Raw genomic sequence first — 18,804 nt, forward strand, 5'->3', positions numbered from 1 at the left:
CCCTCCCTCTCTCCGTTCCCATCCACGGTTCTCCCCCACCAAGGGCATGAGGCTGGCAGGGGGCCCCGTCACCCTGAGGACGCCCCTCTGGCTGCTTGGGCTCTGGGTGGTGATGGCTCCCGCCCAGTGTTCTCAAGGTCGCCCCTCCTGGCGCTACATCTCCTCCGAGGTGGTGATTCCCAGGAAGGAGCTGCACCACAGCAAAGCCGTGCGGGCAGCAGGCTGGCTCTCCTACAGCCTGAGGTTTGGGGGCCAGAGACACGTCCTCCACATGCGGCGCAAGAGACTCTTTTGGCCTGGACAAGTGGTGGTGATGACGCAGGATGACCAGGGAGCCTTGCAGGTGGACTACCCCTTTTTCCCTCTCGACTGTTACTACCTGGGCTACCTGGAGGACATCCCTCTCTCCATGGTCACCGTGGACACGTGCTATGGGGGCCTGGAAGGCATCATGAAGGTGGACGACCTTGCCTATGAAATCAAACCCCTCAAGGATTCCCAGAGGTTTGAGCACATCATTTCTCAGATCGTAGCCGACACTCACGCCATAGGACCCATGTCCAGTCTGGGACACAAGGCTGAGAGGTACCCGCTGTTCTCTGACCCGAAACCCAGTGCAGCCTCCAGGGTCAGCAGTAAGATCTATTCATCCCACAGTGGAGCTATGAAAGGCTGTCTCATGAGTGCCCATTCCATTTATACTCTGTACAACAATGTGTCACTGTGTGCCCAATACCTGGTACATATAGGTAGTATAATAGACGCCATGTACAGAGGTCTTGATATGAGGTACTACATCGGGCTCATTGTCGTTTACAATGAGGGAGAGCCAGCCGATATGGACAACTATGCTGTGCCACAAGGTCCATTTGCTAAGAATTATGCTAACCAAATTTATAGGCAATTTGACACATATCCAGCCTTAATTGTGAAAAGAGATGGACCCCATGAAGTTGATTATAAACCAGATATATACACGCTGTGTGGACATGCAAATCTGATCTATCTGGGTCAACTATCCAGACATTATTTACTGTTATCAATTATAGCCTCCCACCATATAGGGACCTCTTTTGGTCTGTGGTTAGATACGATGGACTGTGTTTGCCAGAGAAGGACCACCTGCATCATGTACAGATACCCTGTGTTGACAGATTCATTCAGTAACTGCTCCTTTACACACACACAACACGTACTTAGTAATAATATACAACGCTGCCTCTTCAAAGATAGAGGGGAGCAGTTGTATTCAAACAGTAGCCTGACATCCATTCGATGTGGAAACTCTGTGGTGGAAAACAAAGAGCAGTGTGACTGTGGGACCTTCAAGCAGTGTTACAGCAACACATGCTGTGAAAGTGACTGCCGCTTCACACCTGGGAGCATCTGTAACGGAGAAACGTGCTGTGCAAACTGCACCCACTCGCCTGCAGGGACACTCTGCAGACCGATCCAGAACATCTGTGACCTTCCGGAGTACTGCATGGGGAAGGACACGAGGTGCCCCAGTGACTTTTATCTGCAAGATGGAACCCCGTGCACTGAGGACGGCTACTGCTATCATGGCAATTGTACTGACCGCAGTATGCACTGCAAGGAGATCTTTGGGGAGGGGGCGCTGAGCGCACCAGACATCTGCTACAGCATAAATAAAAAGGGCCACCGATTTGGACACTGTAAAGTTACTGATGAATACCAGGCAAAACGTTGTGCGGACGCTGACGTTATGTGTGGACGCCTACAGTGTGTCAACGTCACTCATCTGCCTCGGTTGCAGGAACATGTGGGCTTCCATCACTCAATCATAGGGGGGTCCTTGTGTTTTGGCGTGGGTGCACACCGTGCGACAGAAACAACTGATGTTGGTGCTGTGAGACCTGGTACTCCCTGCGGCGGTGGAAAGTTTTGTCTTCAGGGCTTCTGCAATGCTACTCTGGCGGCCATCGACTACAACTGTCCCCCTTCGAAATGCAACTACAGGGGCGTGTGCAACAATAAGAGGAACTGCCATTGCCATGTAGGCTGGGACCCTCCCCTGTGCATTAACAATGGTGCGGGAGGGAGTATGGACAGCGGACCCCCTCCAAGAAGAAGGCGGTCAGTGAGGGCAGGTGGTATGTCACTGGTGTATTTGAGAGTCATTTTTGGTCGCTTGCTTGCCCTCTTAGCCGCTCTCCTCTTGGGCGTAGCCACGAATGTGAAAACTATCCAGACCACTACAGTCACTGAAGTGAAAGTTCCTAGAAAGTCAACAGTAAGTCAGCCTCCCGACACCTGGACATCTCAGGCAACATCTTCAAGAAACACCTGAAAAAATTCACCATATCCAGCTGGCAGAGCTCAAGGCCACACTTCTTAGAAGCTGCAGGAGTCCTGCCCCACATCCAGCGTGAGCGCAGTGTGGGCATTTTGATACCACTCTCTCTGACACCTCGCTGGCCAGCGTCTGCAATAAAGCCTGAGCACTGCATGTTGGCGTCCTGTGCAGTTCTTGTAGGTCTGTAAGAGCCCTGAGTGAGCCTGAGACTCGCCTGGAGAGGAGACCTGGTCAGCAGCTGGCCTCGCGCTGTGGACGCCTGTCCCAGGATTAGTGACCGTGGCCACAGGTTCCTTTAGGACCAATTCCTGTCAATTCCCCACAATCGTGCCCTTCAGCACCAAGTGTCCCCTAGTCCCTAGATCAGGTCTCCTTCTCTGGAACAGGGGTCCCCTTAGGGGTGAGGACGACGGAGCCCAACGCTCTGGGGCGTCTGCATGCACGACTCCGGAGACCAGGTTCAGAGACACAGATCCAAGTTTATTGAGGAAGTACAGCTGTATAGAAAGGGGTAAGCAGCCAATGCAACAGGGACCCGCTTGCTCTGTTATCCAATGGGCGTGAGGGTCGGGGCTAAGAGTAGGTGGCTTTGGAGATTTGTCAGGCGGGCATTGCCACTCCCTGGTGTGCCAAGGTAGCATGTATGCTGGAGTGTGCTCACAGCATTGCACTGGCCACAGCACTGAGATAATCTCTTGAGCTCTTCCCACATCTCCCCCTTCCCTTTTTATAAACACCTGCTGGATGTGGATTATCATAGCTTGCTGTGCATCCATTCTTTGGATCATGGAGTAAAAGCAGCGAAACAAGCAGAACGGAAGGAGGCCTCCTGCTGCTAGGACGGCCCATACGAATATGTTAGCAGGATTTAACCAGGAGTTTAGACAGCTGAGGGCATCACTTAAGAAACTAAACTCAATGGGATTATTCGGGTATTGTTGATTCTTAGGATTTCTTGCTGGAGCTGATAGGTGCTGTTTAGGAATGCCTGGCTGAATGGACCTTTAAGGAGATTTGCTAATTTTTGGCGCTCCCAGGAGGCATTTCTCACTGGAATGGGTGTTACACAGATGGCACACATTAATAGGAATAATGTCCCTGCCGACGGATTGCCTTTTGGTGCCATGTGTGCGGCTTGGTCCTATAGATTCTTGATGTCTCCCCAGGTAATGTTGTGGGCCCGTCAGTGTCTTGGTCGTCTCTGCCGCCGGGGCTGGTTTTCCTCTATGGTCAGGTCCTCCATTTCCTCTACCGGGGGTGATGGTGATGGTGGTCTACGGCTCATCGCTGGTGGTGCAGGGTTTGAATATGGGTCACATCTGCTTGACATAAGGCATTGGGTTGGAGCCCCCAGGGGTTGACCCCTTGTGGCTGGAGGGGGCCTAAAGGCAATAGGGGGCTGCAGGTTTTGCATGCCCGTAGGAGATGCTTGCAGCTAGAGAGGGTTAAATGAGGAAATAGCTTGTGCAAGCTAGCTGCTGACATATGAAATTTTGTATGTAACAGTCTGGCTTCTTCTATGGGTGTTAGGGTCAAGACTAGGCGGTCTACCTGGTGATTGCCTTCTGATAGGGGTCCGGGTAGACCCATGTGAGCCCTTAGATGCTGTATGTACCAGGGATGCTGTCTGTTTTTTTATGATCTCCTTGATAAAAAGTAGGGCCTGATCTATAGGTGTCTCTCTAGCTCGAAAGGTTGAGTGGCCTAGGCCTGTGACTGTGTGTACTGCATAGGCACTATCTGAGAAAATGTGTACTGGATGGTGGACAAATGGTGGCAATGCAGGTCCAACCCTCTTTGGTTTGGTCTTGGGCAACCTGTAATGACGCACAGCTGCTGACCGCTAACATGATAAAGCGTTGTCAGCGTCCTCTATCTCTGGATTGTTTTTCCTCTTGTCTTCATGGCTGAAGAATTCCTGATAATTCCTCTCTGTTGCAGGAATCCACATGGTCTTGGAGTTGTTTTCTGAAAATATACAAACGTATTCTCGACCAAAGGTTAATAAAGGAAACTTTACTTGGGGTGCTATTTATTTTTGCTTAAATGAATTTTCTTTGGCTTATTTTGACACCACGTATGTTTTTTATGGGTGTCTTGCTGTTAGCATTACAAATGAAAAAATTTTTCTAGATGTAAATTAGTTACAGGATATTTTTCCTTACATGGTATTTTTCCACATTCCACCCTTTTTTGATTTAATTATTATGAGGATTTTTGAAAAATTTATAATGCAGTCTAGATAACTTTAAATTTTATTTTTTTGTACAAAAATATGACTGCTTTAGGTTCATTGAATGTTAAGCAATTTTTCCATGAAATGAAAATTTTAGTTAATACTTCTTGAGCAAATTTTAATTAATCTGAAACCTTGACTACTATTTTACTGTCAGATTTAATACTCTAATAACAATCTTATTTTACACTGTAAATATTAAAGGAAAGGATTATTTTGCATCATTGAGAAGGCCCTGAGTATTCCTGGTGTTAGGCTGGATTTAGATATAGGGTAGCCCCTGTTAGCCAAGTTTCTGTTATCTGGATACCGATCTCGGGTGGGCCAAGTTTCTTTCTGTTATCTAGGTCCCGATCTGAGCTGGGCATGGGAATCGAGAAGCAGCCATGGGGGCAGGAGACCTCCCTCAGAAGGGGCAAGTGTTCAAGCCCCTGCATAATTGGGGTGGGGGGTGAGGATCTGTGCCCCACCTCTGTTGGCCCCCAAGTTCTCTCCTAAGGCCCTTCTGCGACTGTGCCTGTCTTAGGTTGTTCCTCCCTGAGGAATCTTACCTGTCTCTGGCTAACCAGCCATCCTCCAGGGCCTAGATGGGTGATGTGAGGTTCAGTTCTGTCTCCTTGGTAGCCTATGTCCCTATGGCCTCCACGCCCAGTCATGGGGAACCCAGGTTTCTTCTCTAGAGAGGGCCTAGCTCATGCCATGGGGCAAGAGACAGATCTATGGTACTAGCCACTATGAGGCTTCAACCTTAGCATGAACAGAGAGCTCAGGCAGCAGCTGTGGGCAATTGAAAGAGGGACCCCCTTGGCAAAAAGGCCAAGAGAGGTCAATATAGAATGCCCAAGTTCCTTCCCAGGGGGCCTTCCACACAGTGGAAGGGATTAAATTCTTTCATGTCCTTATTAAATTGCTGCCAAACATTTAAAGAATTAGTTTGTAAGCTTGTTTAGAATAAATGGATAATATGCTGTTGTAAAATATTAAAAATTATTAATGAGCTTTTGTTATTTTAAATTATATCTTAAAATTCTACTGCTGTATTTTAAGAAGTATTAAACAAAATAACTTGTTTTGCCCTTTCTTAGAGGCAAAAACCTAAAATATATATTTATTAACTTTTATTTGATAAAGCTTTCCATGTGATTTTAAGTATATTAAATTGGCTTTATTAAAAAATCCTTTAAGAAGAGAGAATAAACTTTTGAAAACATTTCAGGGCCCATGAAATGTCTCAAAGTCATTCCTTGGTTATAGTTTTGAAATCTAACTTGAAGGACCATTAAATACATATGTGTATATATGATTTAAAGATTATATACTTTGTATAATTATTAAGAGATATTAATTAAATTAAAACTGATCTTTGTATATAAAAATTTCAGTTGTGATCACAGAGTTTATTCTCTTTTTTAATTAGACCAATGAGTAACATATTTTAAATTCTGAATTTTTCAGAGAAAGCACAAGATTTTCATTTCTTTAGATTAATAAGAGCAGGTGCTTCCTTCCTTATATAATTTTAAGTATATTGTATTAGTCTAATTTAGTATTGGAAGGGTTAAATAGAAGAAAACCGGACAGAGAAAAGTTTGTTATGCTTACTAGCAGCTTGCGGCCTTGAGTCCAGCATAGTTTAGGTAAGTAAAAATTGACAACGAACTCTCTCTCCCTGCTCTCCCTGCCAACGGCCTCCCCCCCCCCCGCATTAACCATTTGGATATTGGGGATATTGTTGCAGATCCGGTGGCATTTGCTGCAGCTGTGGGGTTATCATTCACAAGAAAGAGTCCAGGGGTCTCTATCCTAAGGACTTCTTTGCTCTACCCCTCTGGCTACATATGGATTGATATATCCCCGTCCATGGATTATCATCCGTGTCCCCCATGAAAGAGTTACTTGGGGACCACTGGGCAGTTAAAATTTTTGTTCACTCAGCGAGGGGAGCGGGGAAGTGACTCCGGCAGGAAGCCTCCTGGTGAGACTCCCCTGCTTTCGCCTCGCTAGAGGTTTTCTCTGTCTCTGTTTCAGCCTTCCTTGAGCTTTGAGAAACTGCTTTTGGCTTGTCGAAAACAGCCCATGGATCTGCGGGGGGCAGAGGGCTCTGGAGGGGAATCGGGAGGCAGAGGGTCTTCTGTTCCCCCGCCCACACCGATGGTGGCGGAGAGAGCCTCCCGTATGGGAAGTGCAGGCTTGGGTGGGGCCCCGCTTAGGCAGGCTAAGATTGCTAAAATAGCAGGTGTGAGAGAGAGCGGAAAAGTCTTTCTCTCATGGACCTCTGCTGATCTTATCCTCGGTAATGCTTTCTCCCATGTACTGGGATCCCAAATGGGGGCTTCTAGCAACCAGGGGTTAAGTGCTATTAGGACATCCCAGAGCTTTTGTAGCTCCTTTTCTGTTACTTTTACTTGCCTACTCTGTAACAATGCATGAAGCGCACGAGCCTGAGGGGCTCAGGCTGCGGGGGGAAGGTTTCCCATCATTACAAAGGGTCACTCACCGTCCTGGAGTGTGCCATGCTGGGGTCCCTGTTTGAGGCGCCAGATGGAACAGGGGGTCCCCCAGGGGTGAGGACGACGGAGCCCAACGCGCTGGGGCGTCTGCATGCACGACTCCGGAGACCAGGTTCAGAGACACAGATCTAAGTTTATAAAGGAAGTACCCCGTATATAAAGGGGTAAGCAGCCAATGCAACAGGGACCCGCTTGCTATGTTATCCAATGGGCATGAGAGTCGGGGCTAAGAGTAGGTGGCTCTTGGAGATTTGTCAGGCGGGTGTTGCCACTTCCTGGTGTGCCAAGGAAGCCTGTTCGCTGCAGTGTACTCACAGCGTTGTTTCGGCCACAGCACTGAGATAAATCTCTTGACCTCTACCCACAAATGGCCTAAAGCAAACTCCCCCAACCTGATAATCTTACTGTTTACTAAACATTACCATTGATATGTCTGTCTGCATTTCTAAAAGGCAATTGTGTATTCTAGTAAATAAAAACAGATGGAAACGGAGACTCAATGGAACTTGACTACTACCATTAAGCTTTCCCTGGCTTCCCCCCATAATTCCAAATTAATATTTCTTGTCTTGTGTGTCAATTTGCATGTCAGCTCTTTCTCCAAGCCTTTGAACCTGAAAGCCACGCTGGCCATGGCTTTTCACACCAGACCCAGGCCCCACCAGGGACATTAGACACAGACAGATGGGCCAGGGAGGCTCTCCCAGATGTGGAACCCAGATGGGACCTGAATTACAGACCAAGCTCTTTCCAACTGGGCCCCCATGAGCCCATGGTCAAAATGAAAATCTGGGGCCAGACTCTGAACTTTATGGTTGATGCAGGGGCAGAGCACTTGGTAGTTACTCAGAAAGCAGCTCCCTTCTCAGGATGGGAAGCCACCATTATTGGAGCTACCAGGGACCACAGCCCCAGACTGTTCTGCCACCCCTGCCGATGTCGGTTAGGCGGCCACCAGGTAGCTCATGAATTCCTGTACTTGCCAGACTGCCCATTCCCTCTAATGGGCAGAGACCTTTTAGCCAAAATGGGAGCAGAAATCACCTTTGCCCCGGATGGCTCAGCACAACTGTGCCGAGGTGAGGAGGCCTCTCCAACGATCCTGTCCTTAGCAGAGCGGAGGGAGGAAGAATGAAGACTCTATACCTCCCAGTCAAAGGACTACCTGGCGGAAGCTGCCCATTGTCTTCACTAGCAGAGAGGTGTGGACAAGGAGCCCTGAGTGCTGGTGAACCTTGAGCCCTGGCAAAGGTCAGAGCTATGCAGCGACTGTTTAGTCAAGACAAGACAGTCTATCCGTTACTGGAAATTGCCTGCCTGAGGGCTATAGGTGTATCCCAAACTGAATCAAAGGATGGCAAGGCCTGAGCACAAGTGGAGTCCTCCTGGGCTCCCGCCTGGCCCCACAATTTCCAAATTATTATTTCTTGTCTCCTCTCTGTCATTTGAGTGCCGCCCTTCTCCAGAGCCCGAACCCTGAACCATGGGTCATCACATGGGTCATCACATCTGGCACCTCAATGAGGGACATCTGGAGGAGAAGATATCGCCTAGAGCCAAAAAAACAAAGTTTCACTGGCAAGGTGGGGAAGATTTTACCATTCTAGGTGGGGAAATTCACTGCACACAAAGTGCACGGTCAGCTGCAGATGTCACGGTCTGCAAGTAGGGTGGGAAAATCTTATTTTAGCCAGGCTAATGGGGCAGAATTCCGTTAAAAAAGTAAGAAACTATTGTAGACTTTAGGTTTGCATGCTTAAGGAGCTAAAGCTTCAGAACTTATTCTCTTACCGTTTTTGCTTGATGTTATAGAACATAACCCGTGGTTTCCTGAAGAAGGTACATTAGCTCTTGAATGTTGGCAAAGAGTGGGTCAAAATTTGAAAAAAGCTCAGCAGCAGGGGAAAAACTTGCCTCCAAACTGCTTCTCCTTGTGGAACAAGGTCTTGCATTTGCTAGAGCCTTTTAGAGAGGCCAAGGAGGATAAACGTCCTCCCCTGCACCCTCCGCTCCTGAAAAAGAGCAAAAAGAAAAATTGGAGGAATGGCCTTCGTGGCCCCCTCCACCTCCATGTCCTAATCCTGAAACATTTCTCTGGGTTGTGCAACTCTGGATGGAGGAGATTATTTCCTATGGAAGGGAGAATTTCTGGAGAAACGTCAGGAGCAAGCCCACACAAACCGCGGGCTGAATGCTCAAATAACTTATGAAATGCTGGCGGGACTGGGACATATATTGATGTGCAAAATCAGGCTCAGGAAAAAGTGCCGTTATCATATTTAAAAATGTGGTTTCTAGTTCAAATCATGAAATACCTAATACAGTGGGGCCTTGACTTATGAGTGTCCCGACTAACGAGTTTTTCGAGATACGAGCCGTCTCTCGGCCGATTTTTTGCTTTGAGTTGCGAGCTAAAATTCGGGTTATGAGCCAGCTTCAAATACCCCACCGCTAGTTGGCGCAGCGAACGTCACAGTGACCGCCACAACATCAGCCCCGCATCACGTGTCTCACTCGTTCACTTTTTGATTTGACATACGAGTAATTGGAGTGACGAGCTCCTTCATGGAACGAATTAAACTCATAAGTCAAGGCCCCACTCTATGTTTTGAAGATCAAAAATCTGTAATTTCTAGAAAGGCGCCGGATACTCCTCTTCTGATTTCAAAGGCGGCTGGAGAGGGCGGAGCTCTCAGCTCTCCTGCAAAAAGATTCTCTAATGCCTTGTTTCAAAATTACCAAAGAATGCGTTGGGAATAAGCAAATGTTGACGAAAATAACTCTAAGAGGTAGTCATTACTTTGGAAAGTGAAATAAGAAAAAAATGCAAAATATGTCATTTTATTTGGTTTAATATGCTTATTGATTAAACATGCCTATTAATTAAACCTGGGGGTGAGATCAGGCTGTAGGGGAGGTCAGTTGAGAGCAAGATCAGGCCGGCAGGAAAGGGCAGTTAGGGGTGATCAGGCAAGCAGTGGCAGTTGGGGGCAAGATCAGGCCGACAGGGGACTTGGGAGTGAGATCAGGCCGGCAGAGAAGGGCAGTTAGGGGTGATCAGGCAGGCAGGCAGGTGAGCAGTTAGGAGCCAGCAGTCCCAGATTGCGAGAGGGATGTCCGATTGAAGAAGGTACAGGCTGGGCTGAGGGAATTCTCGCCCCCCACCCCGTGCATGAATTTCATGCACCCGGCCACTAGTCTACTTATATAAAAACCATGGGTGGTGTTCATCATGACCACAACCGCTGCGACCAAGCAGAAGGAAGTCAGTTCTGCAGGGGTTGTCCTGGCAATGGCTGCACCCTCCCCAGAGCTGTTTCCTGGAGCTGTTTCCTGTAAGGGTGGGGTTTGAGGCAGGAACCCGCCCTGGGACCGTGGAGGCATATCTTTCTAAAGCAGGGCCAGGGGTGAACCTGAGTGGTGGCGGCTGAAAGGCTTAGAAAAGACAGACAAGAGAATGAAAGCCGGGTCTCAGTGGGACGCTGCTTCTCTGAGAAACAGCAACTATGCCCACAGCCATGCCTTTAGTTTATAGCAGATGTTACGAGGCAAAGTAAGGGCATGACCAAGATGTTTACAATCCTACTCAACTACATGCACCTGAACTCTATCAAGCCTACATCACTCAAGCTCGTGGGGCCACGTGTTCGGACCATAGGTTCAAGCTTACAACTACAGCTGTTGTCTGTAATTGTGCTGGGAGGGCCCTGCCCTCCAAGCTGGGACTTGCACGTGGCAATGAGAGGACTGTGCCCTCTCATCAGTCCAAGGCTTGAACCTGTCCAAACACTGTAGCTGCTCCCCACAATAAAGTTTTAATTCTGTTTCTTTGTTACTGATGTTGTGGCCCCACCCCATAACAAAGAAACAATTTCCGGAGGATGCGGCCCAGGAATCAGGATTTTAAAAAGATTCCCAGGTGATTCTACTGTGCAGCCAAGGTTGAGAACCACTGCTATAGATAATATTAAAAATATATCCAAACGTGCAATTCTTTGTCCAAAAAATGAGCATGTTCAAAAATTAAATGAAGAAAATTTGGATATGCTCGATGGCGATTTTCACACATATTTGAGTGATGATTCCATTGATTCCACAGATGATGCTGAAAAGGAAAATTTTCCCATCGAATTTCTTAATAGTATTACTCCTTCAGGAATGCCGTGTCATAAATTAAAATTGAAAGTGGGTGCAATCATCATGCTATTGAGAAATCTTAATAGTAGGTGGGGTCATGGTACTGGTACCAGATTTATTATCCAAAGATTACGACCTAACATTATCAAAGCTGAGGTAGGAGACAGGATCTTCAGAGAGAGAGGTTGTTCCGATTCTAAGAATTAATTTGTCCCCATCTGACACTGGCCTCCCATTTAAATTGATTCGACGACGGCTTCCCGAGATGCCAGCATTTGTGATGACTATTAATAAATCACAAGGACAAACTCTAGACAAAGTAGGCATATTCCTACCTGAACCCGTTTTTGCACATGGTCAGTTATATGTTGCTTTCTCTTGAGTTTGAAGAGCATGTGATGTTACAGTTAAAGTTCTAAGTAATTCATCACAAGGGAAATTAGCCAAGCACTCTGAAAGTGTTTTCACTCTTAATGTGGCATACAGGGAGATATTAGAATAAGTTTAATCCCTTTATCAGTCATTGTTTGCATCACTGTTTTCATACCATGTTTTTGTTGTTTTCATATCATGTTTTTGTCATTTTTATATCTTGCCTCTGTTGTTATATACTTTTGTTACTGTTTATTTATTAATAAATTTACTTATTATTTTCATACACATTTTACTAATTTCCTTTCATCTCTCACACTTCTATTATAAAGAAAGGGAAAATAGCAAAATTAAAATATCTCTGCTAATGAATTCCCTTTTTAAATAAATATTTTTTATTGACTTTTTACAGAGAGGAAGGGAGAGGAATAGAGAGTTAGAAACATCAATGAGAGAGAAACATCGATCAGCTGCCTCCTGCACCCTCCCCACAGGGGATGTGCCCGCAATCAAGGTACATGCCCTTGACTGGAATCGAACCTGGGACCCTTGAGTCCGCAGGCCGATGCTCTATCCACTGAGCCAAACCAGTTAGGGCAATTAATTCCCTTTTAATGTGCACGAATTTCGTGCACCGGGCTACTAGTTTGGGGTATAAAATAAACACACTGTATTGGTGCTGGGTCCTGTCTCCCCAGCAAAAGAGGGCAGTGTCCCACCCAGTCCCAGCTTTTCCTTCCATCTCTGTGTCTGTCTCCTTCTTTCATTTTCTCAATCCCCAGCCGCCCCTACTCAAAGAACTGGACCACTCTCTAGCCGCGCTGGGCACGGAAAACAGAGACCCCTCCATAGAGGTGGGATTTCAGTGTTGCATTATACTTTGCACTTCAACCAGCCCACATAACCCGGCCCACTCCAGCCCCTAACCCTGGGGCCTGGTGGGTCCAGGGCACAGCATTGCTCATTAAAGAGAATCCAGGGACAGTGCAGGTGAGGGAGAGGGTCTGCGAGGGCTTCACCAGTCCTGGGCCTGATTCCTGCAGCTGCACCTGGGACGGGACCCCCCGCCCCCCCCCCCCCGCCATCCTCCGCCCCCCCCCCCCCCCCCCCGGCAACAAGGAGCATCAGACCTCTCAGTTACCTGCCATCCATGACCCCTGTCTGGCCCCTGAGGCCCTCACCTTGGGGGGATGCCAGCAGGCACAGGAGAAGACCCAGCAGTCTCATCTTCTTCTAGACCACAGAGCTGCCTTCCCAGAGACCTCAGCCCTGTGTGAGGAGAGAGCTGTGAGCCTGCACAGCTCAGAGAGGATTTGCCCTGCAGCTTGAAGAGACATTTGCATGTGGGGACTCTGTTCTCATAAGTGGGAAGGACTGTGTTCAGTCTGACATGTCCTTCTAGGCCCTGAGCACATTCCTTCTCCTGGACTCAATGGTGTGGGTCTGGGATGGGAGAACACCTGGGGTATGACGCACCTTGGAGTCAGGTCAATTGATGGCCCCATCTTTCCAAGTTTAACAATAAATGCTGGACTAGATGAGTGGGTCACACCATTTTAATCTTATGTGCCATGGAATTCATAAAAAAGTGGATCGACATTATGTACAAACATCTTCCCAAGTTGAAAGAAAGACATTAAATAGGTTCAACATTGTAAAATCAGGTAACCACAATTTCATATAAAATAACATTTTCATGTCAGAGAAAATGGAGAGATACAGGAAATAAGGGAGAGATCAGTGAAAATGGAGAGGTAGCAGGATACAAAACGAACATCCAGAAATCAATGGCATTTTGATACACCAATAATGAACTCTCAGAAAGATAAACTGAAAAAACAAACAAAAATCCCATTTACCACTGCAACAAAGGAATTAAGATACGTAGGGAAAAAACTTAACTAAGGAGGTACAAGATCCATACTTGGAGAACTATAGGACCCTGGGAAAGGAGATAGAGGAACATATAAACATGTGAAAAAATATACCATGTTCATGGATCTCTTGAATTAACACCGCTAAAATGTCACTACTACCCAAGGCAACCCACAGATTCAATGCAATTCTTGTAAACATACCAAGGGCATACTTCACAGAACTTGAACAAATACTACCAAAGCTTATATGGAAGCATAAACGACTCTGAATAGCTGCAGCAATCTTGAAAAAGGAGAACAAAGTTGGAGGGAATCACAATACCGGCTATCAAACTGTGCTACAAAGCCATTATAATCAAAACAGCCTGATACTGGCACAAGAACAGGCATATAGACCAATGGAACAGAGAACCCAGAAATCGACCCAAGCCATTATGCTCAAGTAATATTTGACAAAGGAGGCAAGGACATACAATAGAGTAAAGAGAGCCTCTTCAACAAATGGTGTTGGGAAAACTGGACAGACATATGCAAAAGATGAAACCAGACCACCAACTTATACCCTACACATGAATAAACTCAAAATGGGTAAAAGACTCAAATGTAAGCCATGAAACCATAGAAATCCTAAAAGAAAGCATAGGCAGTAAAATCTCAGGCTACTCACGTAGCAGAATAAACAAATGGTACTACATCACAATAAAAAGCTTAGGACAAGATGCTACCGAAAATCATCGGGTGGGTCACCTCCCCCTTAAACTAACCTTTTTCTCTTCATGGGTATAGACGTCCCAGATGCATTTCCCAGATTGTGAGAAATGGCTGATCTATTTATTTATATTATTTTATTTTATTTTTAAAATATATTTTATTGATTTTCTACAGAGAGGAAGGGAGAGAGATAGAGAGTTAGAAACATCGATGAGAGAGAAACATCCATTAGCTGCCTCTTGCACATCTCCTACTGGGGATGTGCCTGCAACCCAGGTACATGCCCTTGACCGGAATCGAACCTGGGACCCCTCAGTCCCCAGGCCGAAGCTCTATCCACTGAGCCGAACCGGTTTCGGCTGGCTGATCTATTTAAATTTCAAAGGACGGACTGGGAAACAAAAACATGAGGAAAATGAGACTTTTAGTTACACTCCCAAGAGCGGGTGTCCATTTCACAGGATCACTAAGAGACCTAGTAATGAATGGGCCGGAGCCTTTTTTTAGTTACCTCCCTTTGTCTTGGGGAATCTTTCTAGGGCCTGTGCTCTTGGCCACGTGTACCGCTGGTACTCTCTCTTCCCATCCCCACATCCTGTTTGCTCTGGGGAAAGTCAGTAATGGCCTGGCCACGTACCGTTTCTTTTCTATGAAGATAAATCAGAGGCCTGCTCAATAGACTAACAATAAACAATTAAACCAAACAACAAAGACAGGTAAAACAACAATCAACAGACAAGCTCGCATAACACATAGACAAGACTTAATAAAACAGAGTTCTTTTCATGGATCTTTCAGATTGCCTGGGACTTACAGCCAGTTGCGGCCCAGATCTCAGTCTGTTGTTCACAGATCTTATCATATTCTGCTCTCCGCAGCATTGACTGGCGTCTAAAGTCGTTTTAGCTAAAATCTGCCAGTTCCAAGGCGTCAGGTGCTGATTTTCAGACAGAGCGTTAGAGTCCTTTTTTAATTGACGGTTAGCCCCATTTTTCTAGTTGATGAGCCTTCCCACACCAGAGGTGGACAATTGGGGGGCAGTATAAGCTCTACCTTGGTTGGAGGGAGGGGGCAGTGGCAAATCCTCCTGGGGTCTGTAGGCTCTTGATCCTCAGTACAAAGTGGGCACAATGCAGTTTGAACAAGAGCCCACATAGTTAAAGATGACAAGGGCACTCGTTTTCCTCGAGCCTGACTTAAGAGAGTAACTTTTGACACCTTAATTCCTTTATCCTTGAGCATGAAAGGTACAAATTTACCATGATGTGTTTGCCTTTTACTCAAATTCTGCCCCCATTATAACCTGGCTGATTCCAGAAACGTCCCTGTTCACTTATGGTCGCGACTCTGATGCTGGCACGGGCTTTGTGCGCCAGTGAATTTCCACCTTTCTGGTGAGTTTCCACTTTTAATTTTTCACTTCATTTTTCACTCAGGCAATCCTGCTCCTTCAGTCTCTTGTTTGAGGCACGAATTGCCGTGACCTGCACGGCAAGGTTCAGGATCTGAAGGAGGGGCCGACACAGAAATGAAAATGCTATATAAGAAATACGAATTTAGAAGGCATTGGGGGCCAGGTGGAGACCTCTTTCCTGAAAAGGCACACTGGGCCAGGGGCCATCTCCTATTTATTCAGTTTGAATACACATCTGCCCTTTAGCAATGCACACAGGCAGATCAAAGGTAAAGTTTGGTAAACAATGTAAGGATTATCAGGTCAAGAAATTGCCTCGAGCCATTTTGCCCACAGCAGGGCAGTTTTGTGCTGATATTCAGCCGTGCTGAATGTCAAAGTGCATTGGCCTTCCAATGTCTCTTCTGCACTTTTATGCCAATCTCTGTTTGCTTTAGCCTCCAGCAACTGAGTGAAGGAAATAGGCCTCTGTGATCCATCTCCAGCATAGTCAACTTTCAATGGAACTGGTTATGGAATTTCCCCAGAACAAAGAGAATGTGGGGAGGAGGGAAGAAGATATAAGAACAAAGGACTGTGTACATGAGCCAGCATCACAATGGAAACCTCTGAGGCACCCATGACAAAACACCTCCCGCCTACCTCCACTAGACGTGGGTAGGTGGAGATAATTAGGAAAGGCTTCAGGCACCCACCCTTCTTTCTAAGGAGAGAGAGAGAGAGAGAGAGAGAGAGAGAGAGAGAGAGAGAGAGAGAAAATCATCAGTGATGAGAATCATTGATCGGTTGCCTTTTTCACGCCCTATTCTGGTGATCAAGCCCACATCCCAGACATGTGCCCTGATGCAGAATTAGACCATGACCTTCAGCTTCATATGTTGAAGCTCAACCACTGAGCCATGTTGGCCGGGCTTTCCCTTGATTTTCAAGAGACTGGAAGAGAGAGGGAAAGACAGAGAGAACCATCAATTGGTTGCCTCCTGCACACACTCTGACCAGGGTACGTGCCCTTGAGTTGAATCGAACCTGGGACCTTTTGGTCCACAGACCAACACTCTACCTACTGAGCGAAACCAGCTGGGGTAGCCCTTTTTCTTTTTAATGGCCCAGTGTGAGACAATGAGACCTAGACCACATGTGAGGAAAACCGTTAACACCATAGCACTCAGCCAATGAGGAACCGGAGGAGGGACTTTTGCACCCTAGGGAGAAATAGCCTGTGACGGCTACTCCACGTGTGCCCATATAGCCCGACACCCTCTCTTTCAAAGATGTGCTAAAAGTCTCGGTTTTGCCATACTTCTGTCTCCAAGCCCGTTATTTCAATCCAGAGAGATGAACGTTTCTCACACTGAGGCCCAGTATTCTAGGGCTCATTGTAAGCTTTGCCCTGCTGCAGGTGTCTCCTGAGCTTGACGCTGGGCAGTGCTGCTTCATGGTGACAGTGTTGGTAGTGTTAACATAAAAACATTCAAACCTGTACAGAACTTTGTGAGTTTATTTTAGCCAAACTTTCGATAATTGCTGAGAAGCAGAATCTCAACAGATTGGGATAATGCTCCAGAGAATGGCATTTTTTCACCTTGCTCCATACATTACAATCAAAGGAGGAGACCTACGTGGGTCACATGAAATCCATTGGTGATAGATTTGGGAGGCGGGAGAAAGCAGAGGATGGTGAGATGGGGGGCAACCTCTGGGAATGGATAAAAAGTGAAATGATGGAAACATGCTTTTTAAAATTTCTTTTGCTTCTTTCACTGGGTATTGGATAGTTTACAGGCAACAACTATCATGATAACAATAACAATGAAGCAGTCTGTGGTTGCTGTCCTGGAGCCCAGGGCATCTGGTTGTGGCCTGAGGGGTCTGGAAGAGGGGAAGTTACAAGTTACCCTGACATTTCAATGATATGTTGTCACAGATGCAAAAAGACAATAGGCTCAGTTAAGGTAAAGATTGACCTTTGTCAGGGAAGATGCTGCCCTAGGACATGACTACCCACTATAAACTGCTTTTCAATGAAAAGGTTTTCAGCTCAGACCAGCCTTTGTGGCTACTATAGGTCTCTGAGTTTGCAAGGCCACCATGCAGGCTTCCCCTGAGCTCGTCAGGTTAGTATGTGGCCATTTCATCTACAGTAGGGAATTTATTTTTTATGTTTTAAATATATTTTATTGATTTTTTACAGGGAGGAAGGAAGAGGAATAGAGAGTTAGAAACATCGATTGTGATGAATTGAATGTCAGTAAAAAATTTTAACAAGGATGGGGTCAAGGATAGGTAACCAACCAGGCATAACTCCAAGCCTCCCGCTCCCAGACATCTGCGCGCCAAGGTCCTGATTAGTCCCTTGTAACTGCAAATCAAGGACATTTGTGGTTTCTGTGAATTAAAGCTCGCTGAGCACAAAGCTCGGGGTTGTTACAGGAGGGGCCTATGGCAGACGCTGGCCAGCTCAATAAATCCTCGCTTGCTGTTTAAGACCTAATTGGAGTTGGTGGTCTTATTCTCGCGAATGTTGGGCCACAACATTTGGAGGTCGCAGCGAGATACCTGGCAGGGATGAGAGGGACCCCCTTTCTAGGGCAGGAGGCTCCCCCCCATCCATCACCTGCCAATCAGTGAGAACTTATTGAAAAATCCGGCAGGGGGGTAAGGACAGGAGGCGCCTGGGATGAGATCTCACAGGTGGGTCAAGAGGAGGGCTGGACGCAGCACTACCTCCCGACTCCAGCCGGTGGCCATGATGGTGGCCACGGCATCTGGCAAGTGTGACTTTCGGTTGCACAGGACTTGTCTGTCTGGTGTTTGTTGTCTGGTGTTTGTTGTCAAAACGGGACAGTCGTCGTCTGCTTTTGTGTGCTCCCCGCTGCAATGTTTTCTTTCTTTTTTTTATTTTTATTTTTTTTTATTATTAGTTAAGGTATTACAAATGTGTCCTCATCGCCCCCATTAGCCCCCACCCCCCCTCCCCCGCCCCGCACACTCATGCTCCCATCCCCCTGTTGTCCATGTCCATTGGTTTGGTTTATATACATGTAAACAAGTCCTTCGGTTGATCTCTTTCCCTTACCCCCGCCCTCCCCCACTTTCCTTCTGGGGATTGATAGCCTGATCGCTGTTTCTCAGTCTTTGGATCTGTCCCTTTTCATCAGTCTATGTTGTTCTCTATAATCCACAAATGAGTGAGATCATGTGGTATTTATCTTTCTCTGACTGGCTTATTT

The 18,804-nt window shown here is 46.6% G+C and overlaps 1 protein-coding gene across 1 annotated transcript; it reads left to right on the top strand.

The window, feature by feature from the left end:
• The first annotated feature begins 46 nt into the window (after positions 1-46).
• LOC132242952 (disintegrin and metalloproteinase domain-containing protein 21-like) lies at positions 47-2,311 on the top strand. The gene has a single exon (XM_059712382.1). It carries the CDS (start codon positions 47-49, stop codon positions 2,309-2,311), a length of 2,265 nt encoding a protein of 754 aa, XP_059568365.1.
• The last annotated feature ends 16,493 nt before the right edge of the window (positions 2,312-18,804 follow it).

Source organism: Myotis daubentonii, chromosome 1 (genome assembly GCF_963259705.1).
Source record: "Myotis daubentonii chromosome 1, mMyoDau2.1, whole genome shotgun sequence".
Taxonomy (NCBI): Eukaryota; Metazoa; Chordata; class Mammalia; order Chiroptera; family Vespertilionidae; genus Myotis; species Myotis daubentonii.